This window comes from Mirounga leonina, unplaced genomic scaffold (assembly GCF_011800145.1).
Source record: "Mirounga leonina isolate KUSES-001 unplaced genomic scaffold, KU_Mleo_1.0 Mir_347, whole genome shotgun sequence".
NCBI lineage: Eukaryota > Metazoa > Chordata > Mammalia > Carnivora > Phocidae > Mirounga > Mirounga leonina.
The window spans coordinates 533704-555409 of NW_023270696.1; the positions used below are offsets into that span (position 1 = coordinate 533704).

The 21706-nt window shown below is 55.8% G+C and overlaps 2 protein-coding genes across 3 annotated transcripts in view; both read right to left on the reverse strand.

Annotated features, from left to right (window-relative positions):
• Positions 1–9650: 9650 nt before the first annotated feature.
• Positions 9651–17626, reverse strand: TRIM11 (tripartite motif containing 11). Of its 2 annotated transcripts, none has more exons than XM_035029943.1 (6): positions 17001–17626; positions 14963–15058; positions 14515–14745; positions 11749–11870; positions 11561–11661; positions 9651–11100 (listed from the first exon to the last, which is right to left on the reverse strand). In XM_035029943.1, the coding sequence occupies exons 1-6, from the start codon at positions 17406–17408 to the stop codon at positions 10553–10555; spliced, it is 1506 nt and encodes a 501-aa protein (XP_034885834.1). In that variant the 5' UTR covers positions 17409–17626; the 3' UTR covers positions 9651–10552. The 2 variants fall into 2 exon arrangements, with proteins under 2 accessions (XP_034885834.1, XP_034885835.1); XM_035029944.1 differs by having other exon boundaries at positions 9652–11100; positions 11749–11771.
• A 949-nt stretch (positions 17627–18575) lies between these two features.
• Positions 18576–21706, reverse strand: part of TRIM17 (tripartite motif containing 17) — a 5263-nt gene continuing 2132 nt past the window's right edge. The window contains exons 4-6 of the mRNA XM_035029901.1: positions 19799–19821; positions 19607–19707; positions 18576–19257 (exon numbers count right to left, since the gene is read on the reverse strand). Of these exons, the coding sequence (XP_034885792.1) occupies positions 18710–19257; positions 19607–19707; positions 19799–19821 (672 nt within the window). The 3' untranslated portion in view covers positions 18576–18709. The remainder of the gene's footprint in view (positions 19258–19606; positions 19708–19798; positions 19822–21706) is intronic.

Here is a 21706-nt window from a genome sequence, read left to right on the forward strand (position 1 = left end):
CCATCTTTACAGTCATATTCCATCCCTTCATCATATAAACCCTTATTTTTGTACATATATAAGTTTTTCTTTCTTTAAAATTATGGGAGGCACTTCTTCTAACAGACCAAAATACACCCAAAATCTAGGGTGTGGCACTGATCTATATACCAGCCTGATCATATTTGATCACATTCTGTTTTTTTGTTGTTGTTGTTGTTTTGTTTTGTTTTTGTTTTTATCTTTATCTTTTTCTTTTTTTTCTTTTTCTTTTTTCTCTTTCCATTTCTTTTTCCACTGCTTCAGGTCTTTTCTGATTTGTTTAGAGTATATTTTCTGGGGACATTGTTACTCTGCTAGCATTTTGTTCTCTCATTAATCTATTCTCCTCTGCACAAAATGACAAGACGGAAAAAATCACCTCAACAAAAAGAACAAGAGGTAGTACCAACTGCCAGGGACCTACTCAATATGGACATTAGTACGATGTCAGATCTAGAGTTCAGAATCATCACTTTAAAGATACTAGCTGGGCTTGAAAAAAATATGGACGTTATTAGAGAAACCCTTTCTGGAGAAGTAAAAGAACTAAAATCTAACCAAGTAGAAATCAAAAAGGCTATTAATGAGGTGCAATCAAAAATGGGGGCGCTAACTGCTAGAATAAATGAGGCAGAAGAGAGAATCAGTAATATAGAAGACCAAATGATGGAAAATAAAGAAGCTGAGAAAAAGAGAGATAAACGACTACTGGATCACGAGGGCAGAATTCGAGAGATAAGCGGATACCGTAAGACGAAACAACATTAGAATAATTGGGATCCCAGAAGAAGAAGAAAGAGAGAGAGGGGCAGAAGGTATAATGGAGTAAATTATAGCAGAGAACTTCCCTAATTTGGGGAAGGAAACAGGCATGAAAATCCAGGAAGCACAGAGAACCCCTCTCAAAATCAATAAAAATAGGTCAACACCCCGACATCTAATAGTAAAACTTACGAGTCTCATAGACAAAGAAAATCCTGAAAGCAGCTCGGGAGAAGAGATATGTAACCTACAAGGGTAGAAACATTAGATTGGCAACAGACCTATCCACAGAGACCTGGCAGGCCAGAAAGGACTGGCAGGATATATTCAGAGCACTAAATGAGAAAAATAGGCAGCCAAGAATACTCTATCCAGCTAGGCTGTCATTGAAAATTGAAGGAGAGATAAAAAGCTTCCAGGACAAACAAAAACTAAAGGAATTTGCAAACACAAAACCAGCCCTACAGGAAATCTTGAAAGGGGTCCTCTAAGCAAAGAGAGAGCCTAAAAGCAACATAGACCAGAAAGGAACACAGACAATATACGGTAACAGTCACCTTACAGGCAATACAATGGCACTAAATTCCTATCTTTCAATAGTTACCCTGAATGTAAATGGGCTAAATGCCCCAATCAAAAGACACAGGCTATCAGACTGGATTAAAAACCAAGACCCATCAATATGCTGTCTGCAAGAGACTCATTTTAGAACCAAAGACACCCCCAGATTGAAAGTGAGGGGGTGGAAAACCATTTACCATGCTAATGGACACCAAAAGAAAGCTGGGGTGGCAATCCTTCTATCAGACAAATTAGATTTTAAACCAAAGACTGTAATAAGAGATGAGGAAGGACATTATATCCTACTTAAAGGATCTATCCAACAAGAAGATCTAACAATTGTAAATATCTATGCCCCTAACATGGGAGCAGCCAATTATATAAGGCAATTAATAACAAAAGCAAAGAAACACATTGACAACAATACAATAATAGTGGGGGACTTTAACACCCCCCTCACTGAAATGGACAGATCGTCTAAGCAAAAGATCAACAAGGAAATAAAGACTTTAAATGACACACTGGACCAAATGGACTTCACAGACATATTCAGAACATTCCACCCCAAAGCAAGGGAATACACATTCTTCTCTAGTGCCCATGGAACATTCTCCAGAATAGATGACATCCTAGGTCATAAATCAGGTCTCAACCAGTACCAAAAGATTGGGATCATTCCCTGCCTATTTTCAGACCACAATGCTTTGAAACTAGAACTCAATCACAAGAGGAAAGTCAGAAAGAACTCAAATACATGGAGGCTAAAGAGCATCCTACTGAAGAATGAATGGGTCAACCAGGAAATTAAAGAAGAATTAAAAAAATACATGGAAACCAATGAAAATGAAAACACAACTATTCAAAATCTTTGGGATGCAGCAAAGGCAGTCCTGAGAGGAAAGTATATAGCAATACAAGCCTTTCTCAAGAAACAAGAAAGGTCTCAAGTACACAACCTAACCCTACACCTAAAGGAGCTGGAGAAAGAACAGCAAATAAAGCCTAAACCCAGCAGGAGAAGAGAAATAATAAAGATCAGAGCAGAAATCAATGAAATAGAAACTAAAAGAACAGTAGAACAGACCAACGAAACTAGGAGCTGGTTCTTTGAAAGAATTAACAAGATTGATAAACCCCTGGCCAGACTTATCAAAAAGAGAAGAGAAATGACCCAAATCAACAAAATCATGAATGAAAGAGGAGAGATCACAACCAACACCAAAGAAATAAATACAAACAATTATAAGAACATATTATGATCAACTCTATGCCAGCAAATTAGATAACCTGGAAGAAATGGATGCATTCCTAGAGATGTATCAACTACCAAAACTGAACCAGGAAGAAATAGAAAACCTGAACAGACCTATAACCACTAAGGAAATTGAAGCAGTCATCAAAAATCTCCCAACAAACAAAAGCCCAGGGCCAGATGGCTTCCCAGGGGAATTCTCCCAAACATTTCAAGAAGAATTAATACCTATTCTTCTGAAACTGTTCCAAAAAATAGAAATGGAAGGAAAACTTCCAAACTCATTTTATGAGGCCAGCATTACCTTGATCCCAAAACCAGACAAAGACCCCATCAAAAAGGAGAATTACAGACCAATATCCCTGATGAACATGGATGCAAAAATTCTCACCAAAATACTAGCCAATAGGATCCAACAGTACATTAAAAGGATTATTCACCACGACCAAGTGGGATTTATCCCTGGGCTGCAAGGTTGGTTCAACATCTGCAAATCAAGCAATGTGATACAATACATTAACAAAAGAAAGAACAAGAATCATATGATCCTCTCAATAGATGCAGAAAAAGGTTTTGACAAAGTACAGCATCCTTTCTTGATCAAAACTCTTCAGAGTATAGGCATAGAGGGTACATACCTCAATATCATAAAAGCCATCTATGAAAAACCTACAGCGAATATCATTCTCAATGGGGAAAAACTGAGAGCCTTCCCCCTAAGGTCAGGAACGCTGCAGGGATGTCCACTATCACCACTGCTATTCAACATAGTATTGGAAGTCCTAGCCACAGCAATCAGACAACAAAAAGAAATCAAAGGCATCCAAATCGGCAAAGAAGAAGTCAAACTCTCACTCTTTGCAGATGATATGATACTTTATGTGGAAAACCCAAAAGACTCCACCCCAAAACTGCTAGAACTCATACAGGAATTCAGTAAAGTGGCAGGATATAAAATCAATGCACAAAAGTCAGTGGCATTCCTATACACCAACAACAAGACAGAAGAAAGAGAAATTAAGGAGTTGATCCCATTTACAATTGCACCCAAAACCATAAGATACCTAGGAATAAATCTAACCAAAGAGACAAAGGATCTGTACTCAGAAAACTATAAAATACTCATGAAAGAAATTGAGGAAGACACAAAGAAATGGAAAAACGTTCCATGCTCATGGATTGGAAGAACAAATATTGTGAAGATGTCAATGCTACTTAGAGCAATCTACACATTCAATGCAATCCCCATCAAAATACCATCCACTTTTTTCAAGGAAATGGAACAAATAATCCTAAAATTTGTATGGAACCAGAAAAGACCCCGCATAGCCAGAGGAATGTTGAAAAAGAAAAGCAAGCTAGCGGCATCACAATTCCGGACTTCCAGCTCTATTACAAAGCTGTCATCATCAAGACAGCATGGTACTAGCACAAAAACAGACACATAGATCAATGGAACAGAATAGAGAGCCCAGAAATCGACCCTCAACTCTATGGTCAACTCACCTTTGACAAAGCAGGAAAGAATGTCCAATGGAAAAAAGACAGTCTCTTCAACAAATGGTGTTGGGAAAATTGGATAGCCACATGCAGAAGAATGAAACTGGACCATTTCCTTACACCACACACAAAAATAGACTCCAAATGGTTGAAAGACCTCAATGTGAGACAGGAGTCCATCAACATCCTAAAGGAGAACACAGGCAGCAACCTCTTTGACCTCAGCCGAAGCAACTTCTTCCTAGAAACATCGCCAAAGGCAAGGGTAGCAAGGGCAAAAATGAACCATTGGGACTTCATCAAGATAAAAAGCTTTTGCAAAGCAAAGGAAACAGTCAACAAAACCAAAAGACAACTGACAGAATGGGAGAAGATATTTGCAAATGACATATCAGATAAAGGGCTAGTATCCAAAATCTATAAAGAACTCATCAAACTCAACACCCAAAGAACAAAGAATCCAATCAAGAAATGGGCAGAAGACATGAACAGACATTTTTCCAAAGAAGACATCCAAATGGCCAACAGACACATGAAAAAGTGCTCAATATCGCTCGGCATCAGGGAAATCCAAATCAAAACCTCAATGAGATACCACCTCACACCAGTCAGAATGGCTAAAATTAACAAGTCAGGAAACGACAGATGTTGGCGGGGATGCGGAGAAAGGGGAACCCTCCTACACTGTTGGTGGGAATGCAAGCTGGTGCAGCCACTCTGGAAAACTGTATGGAGGTTCCTCAAAAAGTTGAAAATAGAGCTACCATGTGATCCAGCAATTGCACTACTGGGTATTTACCCCAAAGATACAAAAGTAGGGATCCGAAAGGGTACGTGCACCCCGATGTTTATAGCAGCAATGTCCACAATAGCCAAACTGTGGAAAGAGCCAAGATGTCCATCGACAGACGAATGGATAAAGAAGATGTGGTATGTATATACAATGGAATATTATGCAGCCATCAAAAGGAATGAGATCTTGCCATTTGCAACGACGTGGATGGAACTGGAGGATATTATGTTGAGTGAAATAAGTCAAACAGAGATAGACATGTACCATATGACCTCACTGATATGAGGAATTCTTAATTGCAGGAAACAAACTGAGGGTTGCTGGAGTGGGGGGTGGGGTGGGAGGGATGGGGTGGGTATGTGCTATGGTGAGTGCTGTGAATTGTGTAAGACTGTTGAATCACAGACCTTTACCTCTGAAACAAATAATGCAATATATGTTAAGAAAAAAAAAAGAAGAAGAAGGTAGCGGGAGGGGAAGAATGAAGCGGGGGAAATCGGAGGGGTAGACGAACCATGAGAGACGATGGACTCTGAAAAACAAACTGAGGGTTCTAGAGGGGAGGGGGATGGGAGGATGGGTTAGCCTGGTGATTGGTATTGAGGACGGCACATTCTGCATGGAGCACTGGGTGTTATGCACAAACAATGAATCATGGAACACTTCATCTAAAACTAATGATGTAATGTATGGGGATTAACATAAGAATAAAAATAAAAGAAGCTGGAGGGAGAACAAGCAAAAAAAAAAAGAAAGAAAAAAAAAAAAAAGAAACAGAGATAAAGACATGCAAACCAAACCCAAAGTGAGCAAAATGAGGGACTCATGACGAGGGTGGAAATCACAAACAGAAAAAACTAGAGAATACCAAATGAAACGGAAAGTTGTCTGAAAACGTCAAAATCATTTTGACAAAATGTTAGTTTTACTGACCAAGAAAAAACAAGGAAATCACCAAAATGAAAAATGAAAGAGGAGAAATGTTACTTCGGACATGGAGAATCTGAACAGCCCTGCAAGAAGCAATGACACAGAAATAGGAACAGAAAGTAGAAGAGCGAGGACTCTGAAGGCTTCGCTGGAAAGTCCCAGAAAACCACGATGGAGGAAAGAGCAGTCCTGCGCGAGATGGCTCAGAAACTAGTAAGGCAGGGAACCGAGAGCCCCCGGACAGCTGCTACCGGCCAGGACTGTGCACTTGAAACAGCTGGATTCTAGGGCGTACTAGGGTCATCGGGAGGCTGGTCGGGCTGTGCAGGGCAGGGTCAGTGCAGGGGTGCAGAGGACTCAGGCGGGCGCACTCGCTAAGGGAACGTGGGGGACAGGGGCGTGGGGAGCAGCGAGGGTGTGGGGTACCTGGGGTACGAAAGGGCGGGGTGGGAGGGGTGTGGGAGATGCGCGGGGTGCGAAGTAGGGACTGCAGGGATGGGAGCACCGAGGAGGGGGCCCAGGGATGCGGAGGATGCGGGTGGTTGCTGGGCGAGGTGAAGGGGGTTGTGGAGCCTGAGGAGCGTAGGGGCACGTGCGGGGGATGCGGGGTGATGGGCGGGGCGGTCGCGCGCAGCGCAGGTGGGACTGGGCTGTCCTCCACCCGACCTTCGGACTCCAGGCGCCGTCGGCACCCCCAGAACGACCCTCGGGTCGTGCGGACTCGGGTTGGGGGGGCGCGGGCGCGGGCGGGCTCCACTTCGGGAGTGATTCCAGCGCTCCCGGGGTGACGGGGTGCGCGCTGCTGGGTGCGCAACTCTATCAAAGCGTGCGAAATCACCCAGTTGTACGTGTGCCGCAGGTGAAGTACAAGACCTCAGTGAAGGTATTTAAGATCCAGGCTGTGCTCTCAGAGACTCCACCCAGCTTCCCCGAGGCCTCGGGGCGAAGCGGGACATCGCTTAGGTCACTGACCTGCTGTCGGATTATGTGCAGTAAGGTGTCTCCATGTGAGGGAACAAGAGAAGACAGATGTTTTGTCTGTTAAAACCATCTTGTGTGCCGAGTTTAAAAAGTTCTTTATCAAGTCAAAAAATGGGCAGAAGTGGGGCGCCTGGGTGGCTCAGTCGTTAAGCGTCTGCCTTTGGCTCAGGTCATGATCCCAGGGTCCTGGGATCGAGCCCTGCATCGGGCTCCCTGCTCAGCGGGAAGCCTGCTTCTCCCTCTTCCACTCCCCCTGCTTGTATTCCCTCTCTCGCTGTGTCTCTCTCTGTCAAATGAATAAATAAAATCTTAAAAAAAAAAATGGGCAGAAGATATGAAAAGACACTTCTCTGAAGAAGACCTACAAATGGCTAACAGACACATGAAAAAATGTTCATCATCATTAGCCATCAGGGAAATTCAAATCAAAACCACATTGAGATACCACCTTACACCACTCAGAAAGTCAAAAATGGACAAGGCAAGAAACAACAAATGTTGGAGAGGTTGTGGAGAAAGGGGAACCCTCTTACACTGTTGGTGGGAATGCAAGTTGGTCCAGCCACTTTGGAAAACAGTGTGGAGGTTCCTCAAAAATTTAAAAATAGAGCTACCCTATGACCCAGCAATTGCACTCCTGGGTATTTACCCCAAAGACACAGATGCAGTGAAAAGAAGGGCCATATGCACCCCAATGTTCATAGCAGCAATGTCCGCAATAGCCAAACTGTGGAAAGAGCCGAGATGCCCTTCAACAGATGAATGGATAAAGAAGATGTGGTCCATATACACAATGGAATATTACTCAGCCATCAGAAAGGATGAATACCCAACTTTTACATCAACATGGATGGGACTGGAGGAGATTATGCTAAGTGAAATAAGTAGAGAAAGTCAATTATCATATGGTTTCACTTATTTGTGGGACATAAGAAACAGCATGGAGGACATTAGGAGAAGGAAGGGAAAAATGGGGGGGGGGAATTAGAGAGATGAACCATGAGACACTATGACTCTGAGAAACAAACTGAGGGTTTTAGAGGGAAGGGCGGTGGGGGGATGGGTTAGCCTGGTGATGGGTATTGAGGAGGGCATGTGTTGTAATGAGCACTGGGTGTTATACGCCAACAATGAATCACGGATCACTACATCAAAAACTAATGATGACTAACTGGTGACTAACATTAAAATAAAATAAAATAAAAATAAAATAAAATAAATAAAATACCATTTTGTGGATGCTCTACTGACCAGGAGAGGTGCAGAAGGAGGGGAAGGGTTGCAGAGACTGAGTGCCAGCCCCAGCAGGTTTGGCTTTAGTGTTGGATTTTCTTTTTACCGTACTTACTAATGCCATAAGATTAGGGTAGGCGTCCCGTTCCTGAATATTGTCTTCATTCCACTAAGCACAACCCAGACGGCCTGCTTTTCTTTTCTACCTGCTTTCTCTCCCGTTTCCCCATTGGACAGCTGAGCTAACAGGAAGTAAGGCTTCTGGGCATTCCAGGACACGGTGGGCTGTGTGCAGGGTTATTTTTGGAAGCTCTCGATGGCTGGCCACATCCCACACATCCTGGCTCTGCACTTGAATCCTTGCCGTATCCGCCTCCGGAGCACTCACCCACCATGAGGGGCTGAAAGCCGGCGGAGGGGCTCGTCAGTGGGTCTTGGAGGGGCTCGCACCTGCTAGTGGGGACATCTGTGACAGGTCATCACCCACCCCTCACATGGGCATCAGCTCCACAGGCAGGAGCCTGCATGCTGCTGGAGAGGTCTGTCCACCATGTGCAACAGCGGATGGCACCCTCGGTCCTTGGAGGCAAGCAGGCGGGCCACATGGAAAGAGCAAGCATGTGAGTTTCGGGTCCACACTCGCGAATGGGCATCACTGAAGCTTGTTCTCATCCTCCCTGCCGCAGGGTGGCAGAGTGTGACAGCTCCTAGTAGCCCACTTGGGCAGGAGGAGTAATTTGAGCTCGAGGCAGGTGAGAAGCATGCCCTTCCTCTACCTCTCTAAGAGCAGGATGCAAATTTAGGTGCCCCTGTCTCCGTCCTCCATGCCAGGAAGGACTGCCGGCCACAGGAGAGAACCCTAGACCCTATTAGCCTGGACATGGCACCGGGGGACCCCACAGGATCCTACTAACTAGCCTTCGTCTACCACTGTTTACCTCCACGGGGCTGGTGCCTTGAAGCCTAACGCATCCCGACATGTGTCCGCAACATGTGTGCTGGTTGAACACGCCTAAGCTGCAGCTCCAGGCTCCTGCTCTGAGGTCCTCGTTTTCCTCAGGTCATCTCCCCCGGTACACGAGGTCTGGGTGTTGAGAACTTGTTTTTCTATTGTTGATCTCTTATCATGGGGCTCTGAGCTAAGCCCTCAGAAGGGGGCAGGCAAGTTTCCAGAGGGTCCGTCCTGTGGCTGTGTGCCTGTGGCTGTGTGCCTGTCTGTGCTCCTACCCATGAGGGTGTCCCTCCAGCTGGGTTTCTGACGGCCATCGTGCAAGTCCCAAACCCTCACAGCCCGAACTTGCTTCTGGGGAAAACAGCCAGTATCGCCCAGATTCAGGGAGTGAGGCAGAGGGAAGTTGCTTGGAGAGTGGTGGGAAACTGCCAGAACCCAGGTCCACGGGGGGGGGGGGGGGGAGAGGAGACACTCTCCGGTGTATGTAATTTGAAGGAACTGTCGAAGGTGGAATGGGGGGTGTGTGTATACAGCAAAAAGCCCCAGAATGGGAGAATGATTGTGTAACCAAGTGCGCGGGAAAGTACTTAGCTACTGAACACAATGGCGCCTGCAGAGTAGTTTCAGGCTCTCTGAAAAAACAAGAAAACAACTCCTGAGGCCGTTGTGTGAAAAGAACACACAGAAGAGCGCCCCTGAACCTGACCTTGGGGGTCCTGCCTGTGTGTCACTCCTCTCCGGCATTTCCTCCCCTCCCCACAATTGCAGACAGTGGATTACAGACAATGGTTAGTTTATTTACTGTGAGAACAGTCCTTACAATAAATACAATCTAGTGGTACGAAGAAGCTGGGGCAGACCTTTAGGGAGGGTGAGGCAAAGTCTGAACAAAGCAAAGACAAATCCCAGACTCTGGTAGCCAGAAGGTGTGTGGGGGATGCTCTCTGAGGCCTCACCTGCCCCCAGGCAGGGCAGGAAGGACTGGGGACCAGGTACGCGAAGTTCTGGGGTCAGGAGGCCCCCAGGCCAGCGAGGAGAGAACTGCGAGGGTGACTCCAGCTGGGGGTTCTCCGGGCAGCTCGGAGGGAAACCGGGGGGCTTCTGTGCCTGCTCCCCACGGACCTGCTCTATCTGCAACAGGAGCCAGGAGCCCCCAGTGGTCTGTGTTCGGGGGAGGGGGTGCTCGGGTGTCCTGCTCCCAGCTCCCTCTGGCCTATCACCGGGTATCTGGCTACTGCAGGGCAAGCCCAACCCGCCCCCCATTCTCCAGGACTGGACTGCACACGGGCGCGTGGCCTTAGAGCTGCCTCCTGGCCGCAGCTTTCTGGAGGGGTAGCTCCAGGGCCGCGGGGAGTGGGGGGGGCGCAAGGCTCAGGGCCCGGGGCTGGTGAGCGCGGGTGTCTCAGGGCCCTCCGCCCGGGCGGCAGGACCAAGCCGGCCCCGCACACGCGGGCACACGCTTGCAGGAGTGAGTGCGCACCCGCACATCCACCGGGCACCGTGAGCGCTTCCCCAGCTCAGAGGACCGCAGGAGATACCCAGGTTCCTGAGCAGCTGGGAGGCCCCCTCACTGGGGAGCCAGCGAGTCCCCAGGCCCGCCTTTCAGCCTGCAGATGGTCATGGGGGTCGGGCTGCTGGACAGAGGCGAGAACAGGGCCCGCAGGGTCCCCGAGAAGGGGGTCTCGGGGAAGGCGTACAAGAGGGAGCCATCGGTGGCGCTGTAGAAGGACAGGTGTCCGGCCTCATAGTCCAGGAAGATGCCCACGCGCCGCGGCGGGTCCCGGAGTGGGGCGAAGGCCCGCTCGGAGGAGTTGTAGTAGCTGCCCAGGAACACCAGGATCCAGAACCCGTTGCCCGCGAACAGCTCACCCTTCTCCTTGCGGTTGGCGTTCTCCCTGCACACGCCCAGCGCCCAGCTGGCCCGCTCTCCCACCTCCACCTCCCAGTAATGGCGGCCCGAGGTGAGGGGCTCCCGGCCCAGCACGCAGGGCCCGGGGTCGAACCGCTCGGGGCTGTCGGGCAGGGCCTGCCGCAGGTCCCCCCGCCGCACGCTCTTCCTGTCTTCCGACAGGACCAGCTCGGGGTTGGCGGTGTCGGGGTCCAGGGTCACGTCCCCTGCAGACGGAGCAGAGGTCGCTCCGTGAGTCTGCAGGCCTGCCCGTGCACCCCTGCCTGCGCGCTGAGCATGCCGCATGATGCTCTGTCTGAAAAAATCACCTACCGGCTTGCCCCCGCAACTGGGAACGTTCTAGAAAGTGGTCCGTGCTCCCTTGCGATGCGCCCTCCTTTAGAGGACAGAAGAAACCCCAGGGGCTTCCTACAGCCATCTTTCCACACCTTTCAGTTCCTGGAGCGCGCGGCACTCCCCACGCCTGGGGCGCACGCAGGCGCTCCGGCACCTCTTGGACCCCAGCGGGCGGGGGGTCGGGTCTCACCTCCGCTATCCCTGCACGCGTCAGCCCACAGCCCCTCCCCCCAGGGGGGTTTCTGTGAACCGGGAACCTAGGTTCACTCCTACCGCAGACCCACCCGGGCCCCGCAAGCGCACAGGCGCTCGGGACCACACGGCACGCACCTCGGAATCTGCGCAGGGCCTCCACCAGCCCCGGAACCCTGCACACCGTCCTCATCTCCATGGGTACCACCTCAGGCGGCTGCAGCTTCACATCCTGGACCCTGCAGGGGTGGTGCAGGCGTCACGCCCCAGGGCAGCCCCACCCTGCGCCCCGCCCACCTTCCCCGGGGAGAGGCCGCGGCTCCTACCTGCGCAGGGTGTCCCTGATGTCCTGTGGGAGAGACACACGCGGCATCAGCGCCTGTCCCCGATCCTCTGATCCTCCCCACGTCCCGGCCAACAGTGCCCCCAAACCCTTGTGCTGCCCGCTCTGCAGACACACACACACGTGATGAGAACCCACGCACGGGCTGTCCCCCCATGCAGCTCAGACACGGGGACCCTTGAAAGCCTCTGGGCACGGCCAGCCCTGCAGACCTGCCCTCACTCCCCCAGCACACTCGGAGGATACAGCGCCTCAGCTACCGGCTCACCCACCGAGTCCCCAGCACCCCTGGGTGGTGGGACAGGCGGGCGGGGACCCGGCCCCCCAGCGGGGAGCCATGCCTGTGTTGGCCCAGCGCTTCCCGCCTCCCAGGGCTCCCTGGTGCCTGGTCCCACGCACATGCCCGCCTGCCCTCCCGGAGACCGTGACACACCCACCTTCCAGGTGAGGCCTCTCCACTTGGATGTTCTGCTCTCCCATAATGACACATACAAGCATTTCACTCAGCATCACAAACTAACCGTGTCCCTCGCATCAAAATGTTGGAGACTCAACCCCCAGGAACTCAGAATGAGGCTGTATTTGGAGATGGGGTCTTTACAGAGGTGGTTAAGGTATAAGGAGGTCACTAGGGTAGTCCCGGATCCCGCATGACTGGAGTCCTTACCGGAAGAGGGGATCAAGGAACAGATACACATGCCGCCGACCACGTGAGGACACGGGCAGGAGAGAGGCCTCAGAGGAACCAGCCCCACTCACGCCCGGATCTGTGACTTCTCGTCCCCAGGACAGGGACACAATAAATGTGTGTTGTTTAAACCTCCCAGCCCGTGGTATTTGTTAGCAGCCCGAGCTGACTGGGACATTCAATTACTTAGAACACTGGCTATTGATGCGAAGTCTCTGGTCTTTTTAGAACAACCCCCGAGAACAGCAGGTACCTGCCCGGCCCACCCGTGTAGATTCTAACCACGCACCAACCATCAGGGGTGCAGAGGTAAGTAAGACATGGTGCCTATAGAGGGTTTCCCTCGAGGTGGGAGATCTGCACACACACGAGTGATGGTCTGTGTGTGGGTTGGTTGGCGGGAGGGTACGACAAGACACATAAGGCCTCAAAGGAAAAGGGAGACTGTAGGTTTCTGAAGATACAGTGAGGGGGACAGTGCAGGACTGGAAGAGACATGTGCAAAGGGCCTGGGGCACAAGGAGCTTGGTGTGGGCAGCAGGCAAAGCAGAAAGAGCCTGTCCTTGGTAGTTTCGCGGGGTGGGTGGCCCACTCCGGGGCACTGGGAAGTGAAGGGGATAGTCCTGGTTGTCACAGGCCAACCCACTCAGGAACAGTATGTGTGGACACACCACACAAGACCCTCCCTGCCCTGAGGGTCCTGCAGGGGTCTTAACCTTAAGGAAAGGGGTTGGCCTCCATGTACACCACCTGGCCCCTTGGGAGACACATGTTCCTTTAGGAAAAGGCTCTGCACCTACACAGGACGGCTACACGGCAAGCCTGGAAGGGAAGCTGGGACCCAGGGTGTGGCCTCCTGATGTCACCCAAACCCTCACTTCCTCTGTCTGTGAGGGCACATCCCCTGCCCACCCCAGGTGCCAGAACCTGACCTGGCCACTCCCTGTGGTGGGTGGGCCTCCACCGAACACTGAGGTCCGATGGTGCGGGCACACCTGACCTCCCTTATTGACACCAGTAAACTGGGGGGGGGGGGGGACTGCCCGGGGTTGCTGTCCTGCGCCTCCACGCAGCAGACCCCACCCCTACCCCCAGCACAGGCAAGGGGAAGCCCTGAGGCTGGGGGAGGGGTGAGGGGGGCTCTTCCCTATAGCTGGCCACCCAGGCAAAGACCCCAGGTCAGCACCGGTGAGCAGGTAGGGGTGAGGGCAGTGGGAAGCAGGTAGGGGGCAGTGGCGAGCAGATGGCAGCAGGGAGGCGCAGAGGGGGCACAGGTGGTCACTTTTAGTATGAAATCCAAGAGTGCAGATGTCCCACACACTGGGACATCTAAGCTGAGACCCCAAACCACGTTTCATACAGACCTGGGGTTCTCATCTCACTTCTGGGGCTGACCCCTCCTCTTTCCAGAACCTCCACTTCCTCTGGCTTCTCCAGCACCATTCACTTCCCCTGACCTCCTTGGCTGGTCACCCAGACCCCACCTCAGTGACCACAGCCTACTTCTGCCGACTTCCCTCACTCCCCCCCAGACACCCGCCTGGGGTTCTTCCTGTTTCCCAGGCCGGAAACCACCCGAGGTCTCAGCAGCGGTGGAAGGACCAAGGTCAAACCCCAGGAGGGCCGTCAAGAGCCTCTGCCTGGTCCCTGGAGGTCCGCTCAGCTCTGGGACTCAGGAGGGCCACCCCCCGCGGGAAGCGCCCCGGGATGCGCACACAGCGCATAGCGTCCTCACTCCCGCCTGGGGCCGGGGGTCAGGAGCCAGGCCGAGTGTCCGGGTGACACGGGGCTGATGCAGGGCTCCGACGGGACACCTGCCAGGCTTTCTCCTCCACACAGTGGACCCGGACCTTTGGAACCAGCCTGGTGACCCATGGACCCTGGATGCCACCCGCCACGCAGGCCGGCCCGAGCGCGAACGGGCTCCAGGAGCGGCCCGCGAACTGCTGGCGGGGCTCGGGACCTGTGTCCACTGCGCAAGACCCACGAGGGGTACCTGCCCTGGCGGGCCCGCCCCCGCCTTTCACGGGCACGCGCGTGCAGGCGCGTGGCGCGGCTCACCTGCAGCAACCCCAGTGCCGGCAGCTGGCAGCGCCCCTCCAGCTCAGCGATGAGCTGGGCCAGCTGGGCGCTCTGCTGCCCCAGGCGGGCCGCGCTGTCCCGCAGCGGGGGCAGCACCTCCAGCTCCTCGTCCTCCAGCCTGCGCAGCAGACGCCGCTCGTCCTCCGCAAGCAGCCGGCGCAGCCGCTCGAACTCCGCCAGCACGTTCTGCCGCTGGCTCTCCACCATCTTCTGCGGGCGGGCGGACAGCACAGCTGAGGGCCTGCCCCACCCGCGCCCCGCGCCCCCGCCCCGCCCCCGCCCTCAGCCCGGACGCGGGGTTTCCGCAGGGTCTGCAACAGGGCTCCCGCCTCGCGAGCTGCGCGGCGCCGAGGGCCGCAGTGTCCCCCCGCGGGGGCTCGGGTGCCGGCCGCTCCCCGCCCGCGACCTCGGGCTCTGGGCCACCTGCCTGCCACAAGGCACAGGTCTCCTCAGCCTGCGCCTGGAACAGCAGTGCATCCTCCATTTGCTTCCGCAGATGCTCCAGGGACTTCTCCAGCTTCCCCTGCGGGAAAGCGAGACCACAGTGACCTTTGCTGTGTGGGCCCGGGCCCTGCTCCCGTCAACGTCAAGCCCGCAGAGCCCGAAGTCGGCTGGCAGGAACCACAGTCGTGGGCATGACCGGCCGACAACCTCAAGTTAGCCAGCCAGGGCACAGCCCGGGACACCCAGGCCCCTTGCCGGAACGTCGTGTCCTGACCTCCCCCAATCCCGGCCCCCTTACTTCTCCATGCCTGCCCTGGGCTCTCTGTAGGCCCCTAGCCGGCGCAGCTCTGCCTGACTAGAGGCTCCGTCCGACTTCCAGCTGGACCCAGGCCGGGGAGGTGGTGCTTTCGCGACCCAGCACCCCAGGGTAGGCGAATATCAGGCACAGCCCGCCCGGGGGGGCAGGTAAAGGCAGTTTGCTGGGCATCCCCAGGACCAAGACCAGCGAGGCATCAGCACCGTGAAGGGGTCGGAATGTGCCACCCCAGAGTAGGCCACTTTGGACACAGGGACGTCATAGGAAGGGCCCTCTGCCCTCCTCCTTTCTGCCTCCCTGTCTGTACCAGGAAGGGGAGAGCACTCAGCACAGATGACTCTTTGTCACAGATGAGTCTGCCTGAACAGACTTTTTTACTCGGATAACCCTGATCTTCCATCAGTCTCCCCCCGCCCCAAGTCCTTAGGTCTTCCTGGCGCTAGAAGCCCAAATCCCCTTTCCTTTCTCTAGCCCCTGCTCCCCAGTTTATTATTCGACGTTAACAGGGAACAAAAACTCAGTCTAACTGGGTCTTTCACTTCTTCTCTGCGAAGCCCCTTGTGTCTATGAGATTGAAAAGACTAATAAAATGTACGTCTTTTCACTTGTTACTCTGCCTTTGTTGGGTTAATTTGCAAGCCCCGTGCGGATAACCTAACAGGTTAGAGAAAAAGGTTTTGTCTCCCCTACAACAGGAAGGGGTAAGTGCTGTCCCAAGGGTCTGTATCGGGCCAGCTGGGAGGTGCCTCTGGAGAGCTGCTGGTCACTCTCTGCCCTCATGATCACCTTCCGCTCGTGACAGGAGTGCGCACTTGCTGGGCTAACACAGAGGGTGGGGTATCCCGCACGTGTGTTGTGCCCTGGAATCGTAAGCAAGACTACAGAGATCTGTCACAACGAGTCCATTGATGCAGATCGGGTACCAGTTTGTTCTGTGTCCCAGAGCTTGCTCTGTAACAGCGACAAAGTGGCCAAGCATTGACTCAATTGCCAAACCATGTCCCCGGAGCACCCAGCACACACACGCTCCTGGCCAGGAGCAAATGCAAACCACATTCACAAAGCTGGAAGGGCGCCACCCAGGCACTCCATACCTCGGTTCGTCCGGTGAGCAATGCAGGCGACAGCAGCCAGGGGAGTGTTTGCCCCGAGGCTCTCAGCAGTGGGGTGAGGGTTGGTTTGGGTTTTAAAGACATGCATTTCCAGAACAGATGGAGGCATCTCAGCCTAGTCAAAGCGGGGCTCACCCCTGGCATGTCGGATGGCAGAAGTGGCCCCAAGTATCCCACTCACCAAGCCTGATGGCCGCAGCAACCCTGGCACCTGACCCCCAGGGCAATGGCTCTGTCCTCCACCCATCCTGGCCTGGCTGACTTCCCACAGCCCAGCCTTGCCCGCAACCCTCTGAGGGCTGAGGCCTTGTCTGGCTACCTCCCTCCGAGAGCAGCTACCTCTAAGGTTCTGCTCCTGCTTTCTCCTGCTCTGAGCTCCATCCCCGCCAATGGTCAGTCACACCTGCCCGGTCCCTCCAGACTCCCACCGTGGGAAGTCCTAGCAGGGCCTGCGCCTCCCAGAGAGCACGCCTCTCCCCGACCTCCGGGCTGGTGGCCCAGCCCCAGGAGGGTGCGGGTTTGGGACTGGCTGCCCGCACACCCTCTGTGCGCCCCACCCCACCCCGGGCCTCCGGCCAGGCCCCGCCCCGCACCTTGAGGTCGTCGGCCGCGTCCTGCAGCGGGCGCACGCGGTGCGTCCAGTGCTCCCCCGAGCGCTCGCAGGCCGCGCACAGCAGGCGCAGCTCGTCGCCGCAGAAGGCGGCCAGCGGCTCGCGGTGCGCGGCGCACACGCCCTGCGGGACGGGCGACGGCGGGTGCAGGCGCCGCGCCATCTCGGCCATCTTGGCGAGCGGGCGGTTGGGCCGCAGGTTCCTCTGCGGGGACAGCTCGCGGCACTCGGGGCAGGCGTACGGGCCCTCGGGCTGGCCCCAGCAGCGCCGGATGCACTCGCGGCAGAAGTTGTGGCCGCAGTCGGTCATCACCGGGTCCGTGAAGTAGTCAAGGCAGATGGCGCAGGTGGCCTCCTCCTGGAGGTTGGTGGACAGGTCGGGGGCGGCCATGGCGCCGGTGGGGCGGAGGAAGGCGGCGCTCTCCGCCGGGTCGGGCGGTGGCCTCCGCCGCCGGGACTCTGGAGAGCGCGCGGGGACGCGGGGGCTCCGGAGACGCGTGGCGCAGGGCGCCGGGCACGCGGGGGTCCCGGGGGACGCGGGGTTCAGGCCACCTGAGGTCGCGAGGTTCAGGGCACCGGGGGACTCGGGACTCAGGGCTCCGGGGACGCGGGGCGCAGGGCTCCCGGGACGCGGGGCGCAGGGCTCCCCGACGCGGACAGGAAGAGGAGCCGCGGCGGAAGCAGGAAGCAGCTGGTTTTTTTTTTTTTTTTCCTCCTTTGGAACAACCCGCTTTAGCCTCGGATTGGCCGCGGCCTGTCACGCGGCCCGCGGGCGGGACAGAGTTGGAGGCTGTTCACCCGGTGACCTCGCGGCGGCGCTGCCCCTGCCTGCGCGCGCGCTCGTAGCTCCGGGTCACTGCTCCCTCGCGTCCCAACCGGTTGCAGGACCCGGGCCATCGGGGCGCCCCGCACGTTCGCCGGGTTCCCCGCCCAGCACAGCGACTGCGAGGACGAGGGGGGCCTGAGGCTGCGGCGGCGAGCCCCAAGCCGTGCCCCGTGCGCCCCTGGGCCGGGCACGATCGGGATGCGTGGAGGGAGGGGCTCGGCCTGCGGGCGCTCTGGGCTGCGTGGGGAAGGCATACACTGAGTGGGATTCTGGGGTGCCCGGCGGCCGCAGGGTTGTGAATGCGCCTGAAACTGCAGAGAACGGCGGGTGGAGAGGAGTCTCTCCCACCCAGGACCCTTACTCTGAATTGCGCCCCGGCTTGTGCAGCTTAACCTCCCTTGAGGTTTTTAGGGATCAGTGTGGAAAGTTTCGTTTTCCCATCACCCCCCCCACACACACACACCCGCGCAAGGTGCAAACATGGAATGTATGGAAGACAGAGCAGGTGGACCCTGGAGGCCGCGGCTCTACGTAGAACAACCCGAAGTCAGCAGAGCCAGTGCGCGGGCTCCATCCCTAGGTGGGCGCGGGTATCCCAGGGACAGCTTTAAAGGCAAGCACGCCACACCGCGCCTGGTACTGGATGTCCTTACTCAGAATCGGTCCACTAGGAAACTCTGCGGCTTTTCAGAGTTTCCTTTATGAAACACGTGTGAATATAGCCTCTTAACATTTAACTGCTTTAATCAGGATATTTCATCTTTGTGAAACCGCCAGAGGTAAGCCTGGCAGGTGGCCTGTGCTGAGCTGGGCCACCTCACCTTCCTGGGAAACCAGGGCCGCCCGCACTGCCCCAGCCTCTGCCCCTATCCCTTCACCCACAAGGTCACTGTAGAGATGACCATCTGGCCTGATTTGGGGGCCCCGAGGCAGAAGAAGGGTTGCAGGGGGCCGGAGAATTCAGGCTGGGTGTAGGTGTGTAGGTGGGACCCGTCCTTCAGGTTGTAGAAGGACACGTCCCCTGCCTCGAAGTCCAGGAAGACCCCTACGTGGCTGGGGGGCTCGGCCAGCGTGACAGGGGCCGGGGCGGATGTGACCGGCAGGTACTTCTTTCCCTTGCACAGCTGCACCACCCAGAACCCGTTTTCAGGGGACTTGGGGACCCTGTCCCTGCGGCTCACGTTGTCCCTGCACACGCCCAGCGCCCAGAGTGCGTCACCGGTGAGGTTTATGCCCACCTCCCAGTAGTGCCTTCCCGCGGAGAAGGTCTCCCGGCCCACGGCACAGGGGTAGGCCAGGAATCTGTCCTTGCTGTGGGGCACGCCCTCCAGTGGGGCAGTCAGGTAGCGCCTCAGGCGGCTCTCGTACAGGAGGAGGTAGGGGTATGCGGTGGTGGGGTCGGGCACCACATCCTCTGCAGACAGGCCCGGGGCCATGGGGAAAGGGGCCGGATCATCCCTGCCATCCCTGGCCATCCCCTAGGCCTCCCCAAGGCTGAGTCCAGCTGTGAGCCTGGGTCCCTGCGTGGGTCCCTACCCCACCTGTCCATATTAGTGGTGCTAAGGAGATGGGGGTCAGGGGGCCGTTTGGGCGTCTCCATCTGTGTCCCCGTAGGAATAGAATGGAGAGCATGGCCCTGGAGCAGAAGCTCAGGGCCCAGAGCGTGACTGGCCATTACGGAACAGTCGCCCCAACTGGCGGCTCACGCTGAGTGACTAGGAGCGGGGCGGGGAGTAGCCGAGAGCACCGGGGCCCCTGCTTACCTTGAAAGCTCTTGAGCACCTCTATCTGCCCGGGGACCCTGCAGACCGTCCTCAGCACAGTAGGGGTGGCCTCCGGGTACTGAATACTCAGGCTGTTCTTCCTCCAATGGACACAGGTCTCACTGTCCCCTCTGGCCCCACGCGGAGCCCTCCCTGCGCCCATCACTGCCTCCCCCGCAGGTGGCCACGTACCTGCTCAGGAGCTCCTTCATGTCCTGTGAGACAGGGAGCGGGGAGGGAAATGGGCAAGGCCTCGTGAGGAATGTGGGGCGTCATGGCTGCATTTCCGGTCTGCAGAGCTAGAAGGGCTTTATGATGTTCTCCTGGGGCCCCGTACCCACTTTCCAGAGCGCCACCCTGCCGTGGTCACGCACAGGAATCCTCCACCTCTGGCCACTGGGCCCCCTGCCCTCCCCCTGGAACTGAGGATGCTGGAAGCTGTCCTGCTCACGAGGGGCGATGAAGGTGTGGGGCGGCGGTGGCGGTGGGGGGACGTGACTGGTGACCATCGAATGGGGCCTTTTGTGCTTCAGACGTCTGCCTATTAGCTTGCAGACCAGCCACTTTCTAATGGAAGACAAAACGTTCCCCAAAGTTTGGGCAACTGTCTAACTTGTCTGCAGCAGGTGGCTCCCTGGGCCCAAAGCCCACGGGAGCTCAGGACGACAGACAAGCCCTGGGACCGACCCAGGCAGGCAGGATGTCCAGCGCGGCAGCATCTGCCTCTGGTGTCTCAACACGCCTGTGCGTGTGTGGAATCTAAGCTGTTGCTGTGGATCCCTGAGCTTGACAACTTTCCCACCTGTCAGCCACCGTCACCCCCCGCTGTCAGGGCCTCGCCGGGCCAGTGAGCCCTCACCCCCCATCACCACCCTGGGCTAGGAAGGGAAGGGACACAGTCTGCGGGCCTGGGGCCTGGGCAGACTGTCCTCCAAATGCATACGCCGGGGCCCCAGCCCCTAGGGCCCCAGAAGGTGGCTGTATTTGGAGATGGGGTCTTTACAGAGGGGGTTACGGTAAAGTGAGGTGACTAGGGTGGGCCCTGATCCCAGCAGATCGGAGTCCTTGCAGGAAGCGGGGTTTAGGACACAACACACAGAGGGACGGCCCTGTGAGGACGCAGGGAGGAAGGAGGCCTTGGGAGGAACTAGCCCCGCCCACACCTGGAGCTCAGACTCCCAGCCCCCAGGACGGGGAGACAGTACACGTGTTGTTGGAGCCTCAGGCCTGTGGTCTTTGTTACGCAGCCGCAGCTGACTGAGTCAAGGCCTTCCCTGTTTATATTTGTTCTGCAGTCACCTGGCCCTGAGCACACCTGGGCCTGAGCTCCTCCCCCACCAGCCAGGTGAGCAGGGGTGTGAGGGCTCCCCACCTCCGGCCAGGTGTGCAGGGGTGCTGAGGGCTCCCCCCACCGGCCAGGTGTGCAGGGGTGCTGAGGTCTCCCTACAAACAGGTGAGCAGGTGTGCTGAGGGTTCCCCACCCCTGGCCAGGTGTGCAGGGGTGCTGAGGGCTCCCCTCCACTGCCAAGTGAGCAGGGGTGCTGAGGGCTCCCCTCCACTGCCAGGTGGGCAGGGGTGCTGAGGGCTCCCCCCCCGGCCAGGTGAGCAGGGGTGCTGAGGGCTCCCCACCTCCGGCCAGGTGTGCAGGGGTGCTGAGGGCTCCCCCCACTGGCCAGGTGTGCAGGGGTGCTGAGGGCTCCCTACAAACAGGTGAGCAGGGGTGCTGAGGGTTCCCCACCCCTGGCCAGGTGTGCAGGGGTGCTGAGGGCTCCCCTCCACTGCCAGGTGAGCAGGGGTGTGAGGGCTCCCCTTCCCCGCCAGCCAGGTGAGAAGGGGTGCTGAGGGCTCCCCTCCCCCACCAGCCAGGTGTGCAGGGGTGCTGAGGGCTCCCCCCACTGGCCAGGTGTGCAGGGGTGCTGAGGGCTCCCTACAAACAGGTGAGCAGGGGTGCTGAGGGTTCCCCACCCCTGGCCAGGTGTGCAGGGGTGCTGAGGGCTCCCCTCCACTGCCAGGTGAGCAGGGGTGCTGAGGGCTCCCCTCCACTGCCAGGTGAGCAGGGGTGCTGAGGGCTCCCCTTCCCCGCCAGCCAGGTGTGCAGGG

What these genes read in the sequence shown, in the direction of transcription:
- TRIM11 (XM_035029943.1), bottom strand. Translation starts at nt 17,408, where the DNA reads ATGGCCGCCCCCGACCTGTCCACCAACCTCCAGGAGGAGGCCACCTGC. An exon ending in CGGCACTGGGGTTGCTGCAG is followed by an intron (nt 11,871 to 14,514) that starts GTGAGCCGCGCC and finishes GTGTGTCTGCAG; the next exon opens with AGCGGGCAGCACAAGGGTTT. An exon ending in GGCCCTGCGCAGATTCCGAG is followed by an intron (nt 11,101 to 11,560) that starts GTGCGTGCCGTG and finishes CTCCGTCTGCAG; the next exon opens with GGGACGTGACCCTGGACCCC.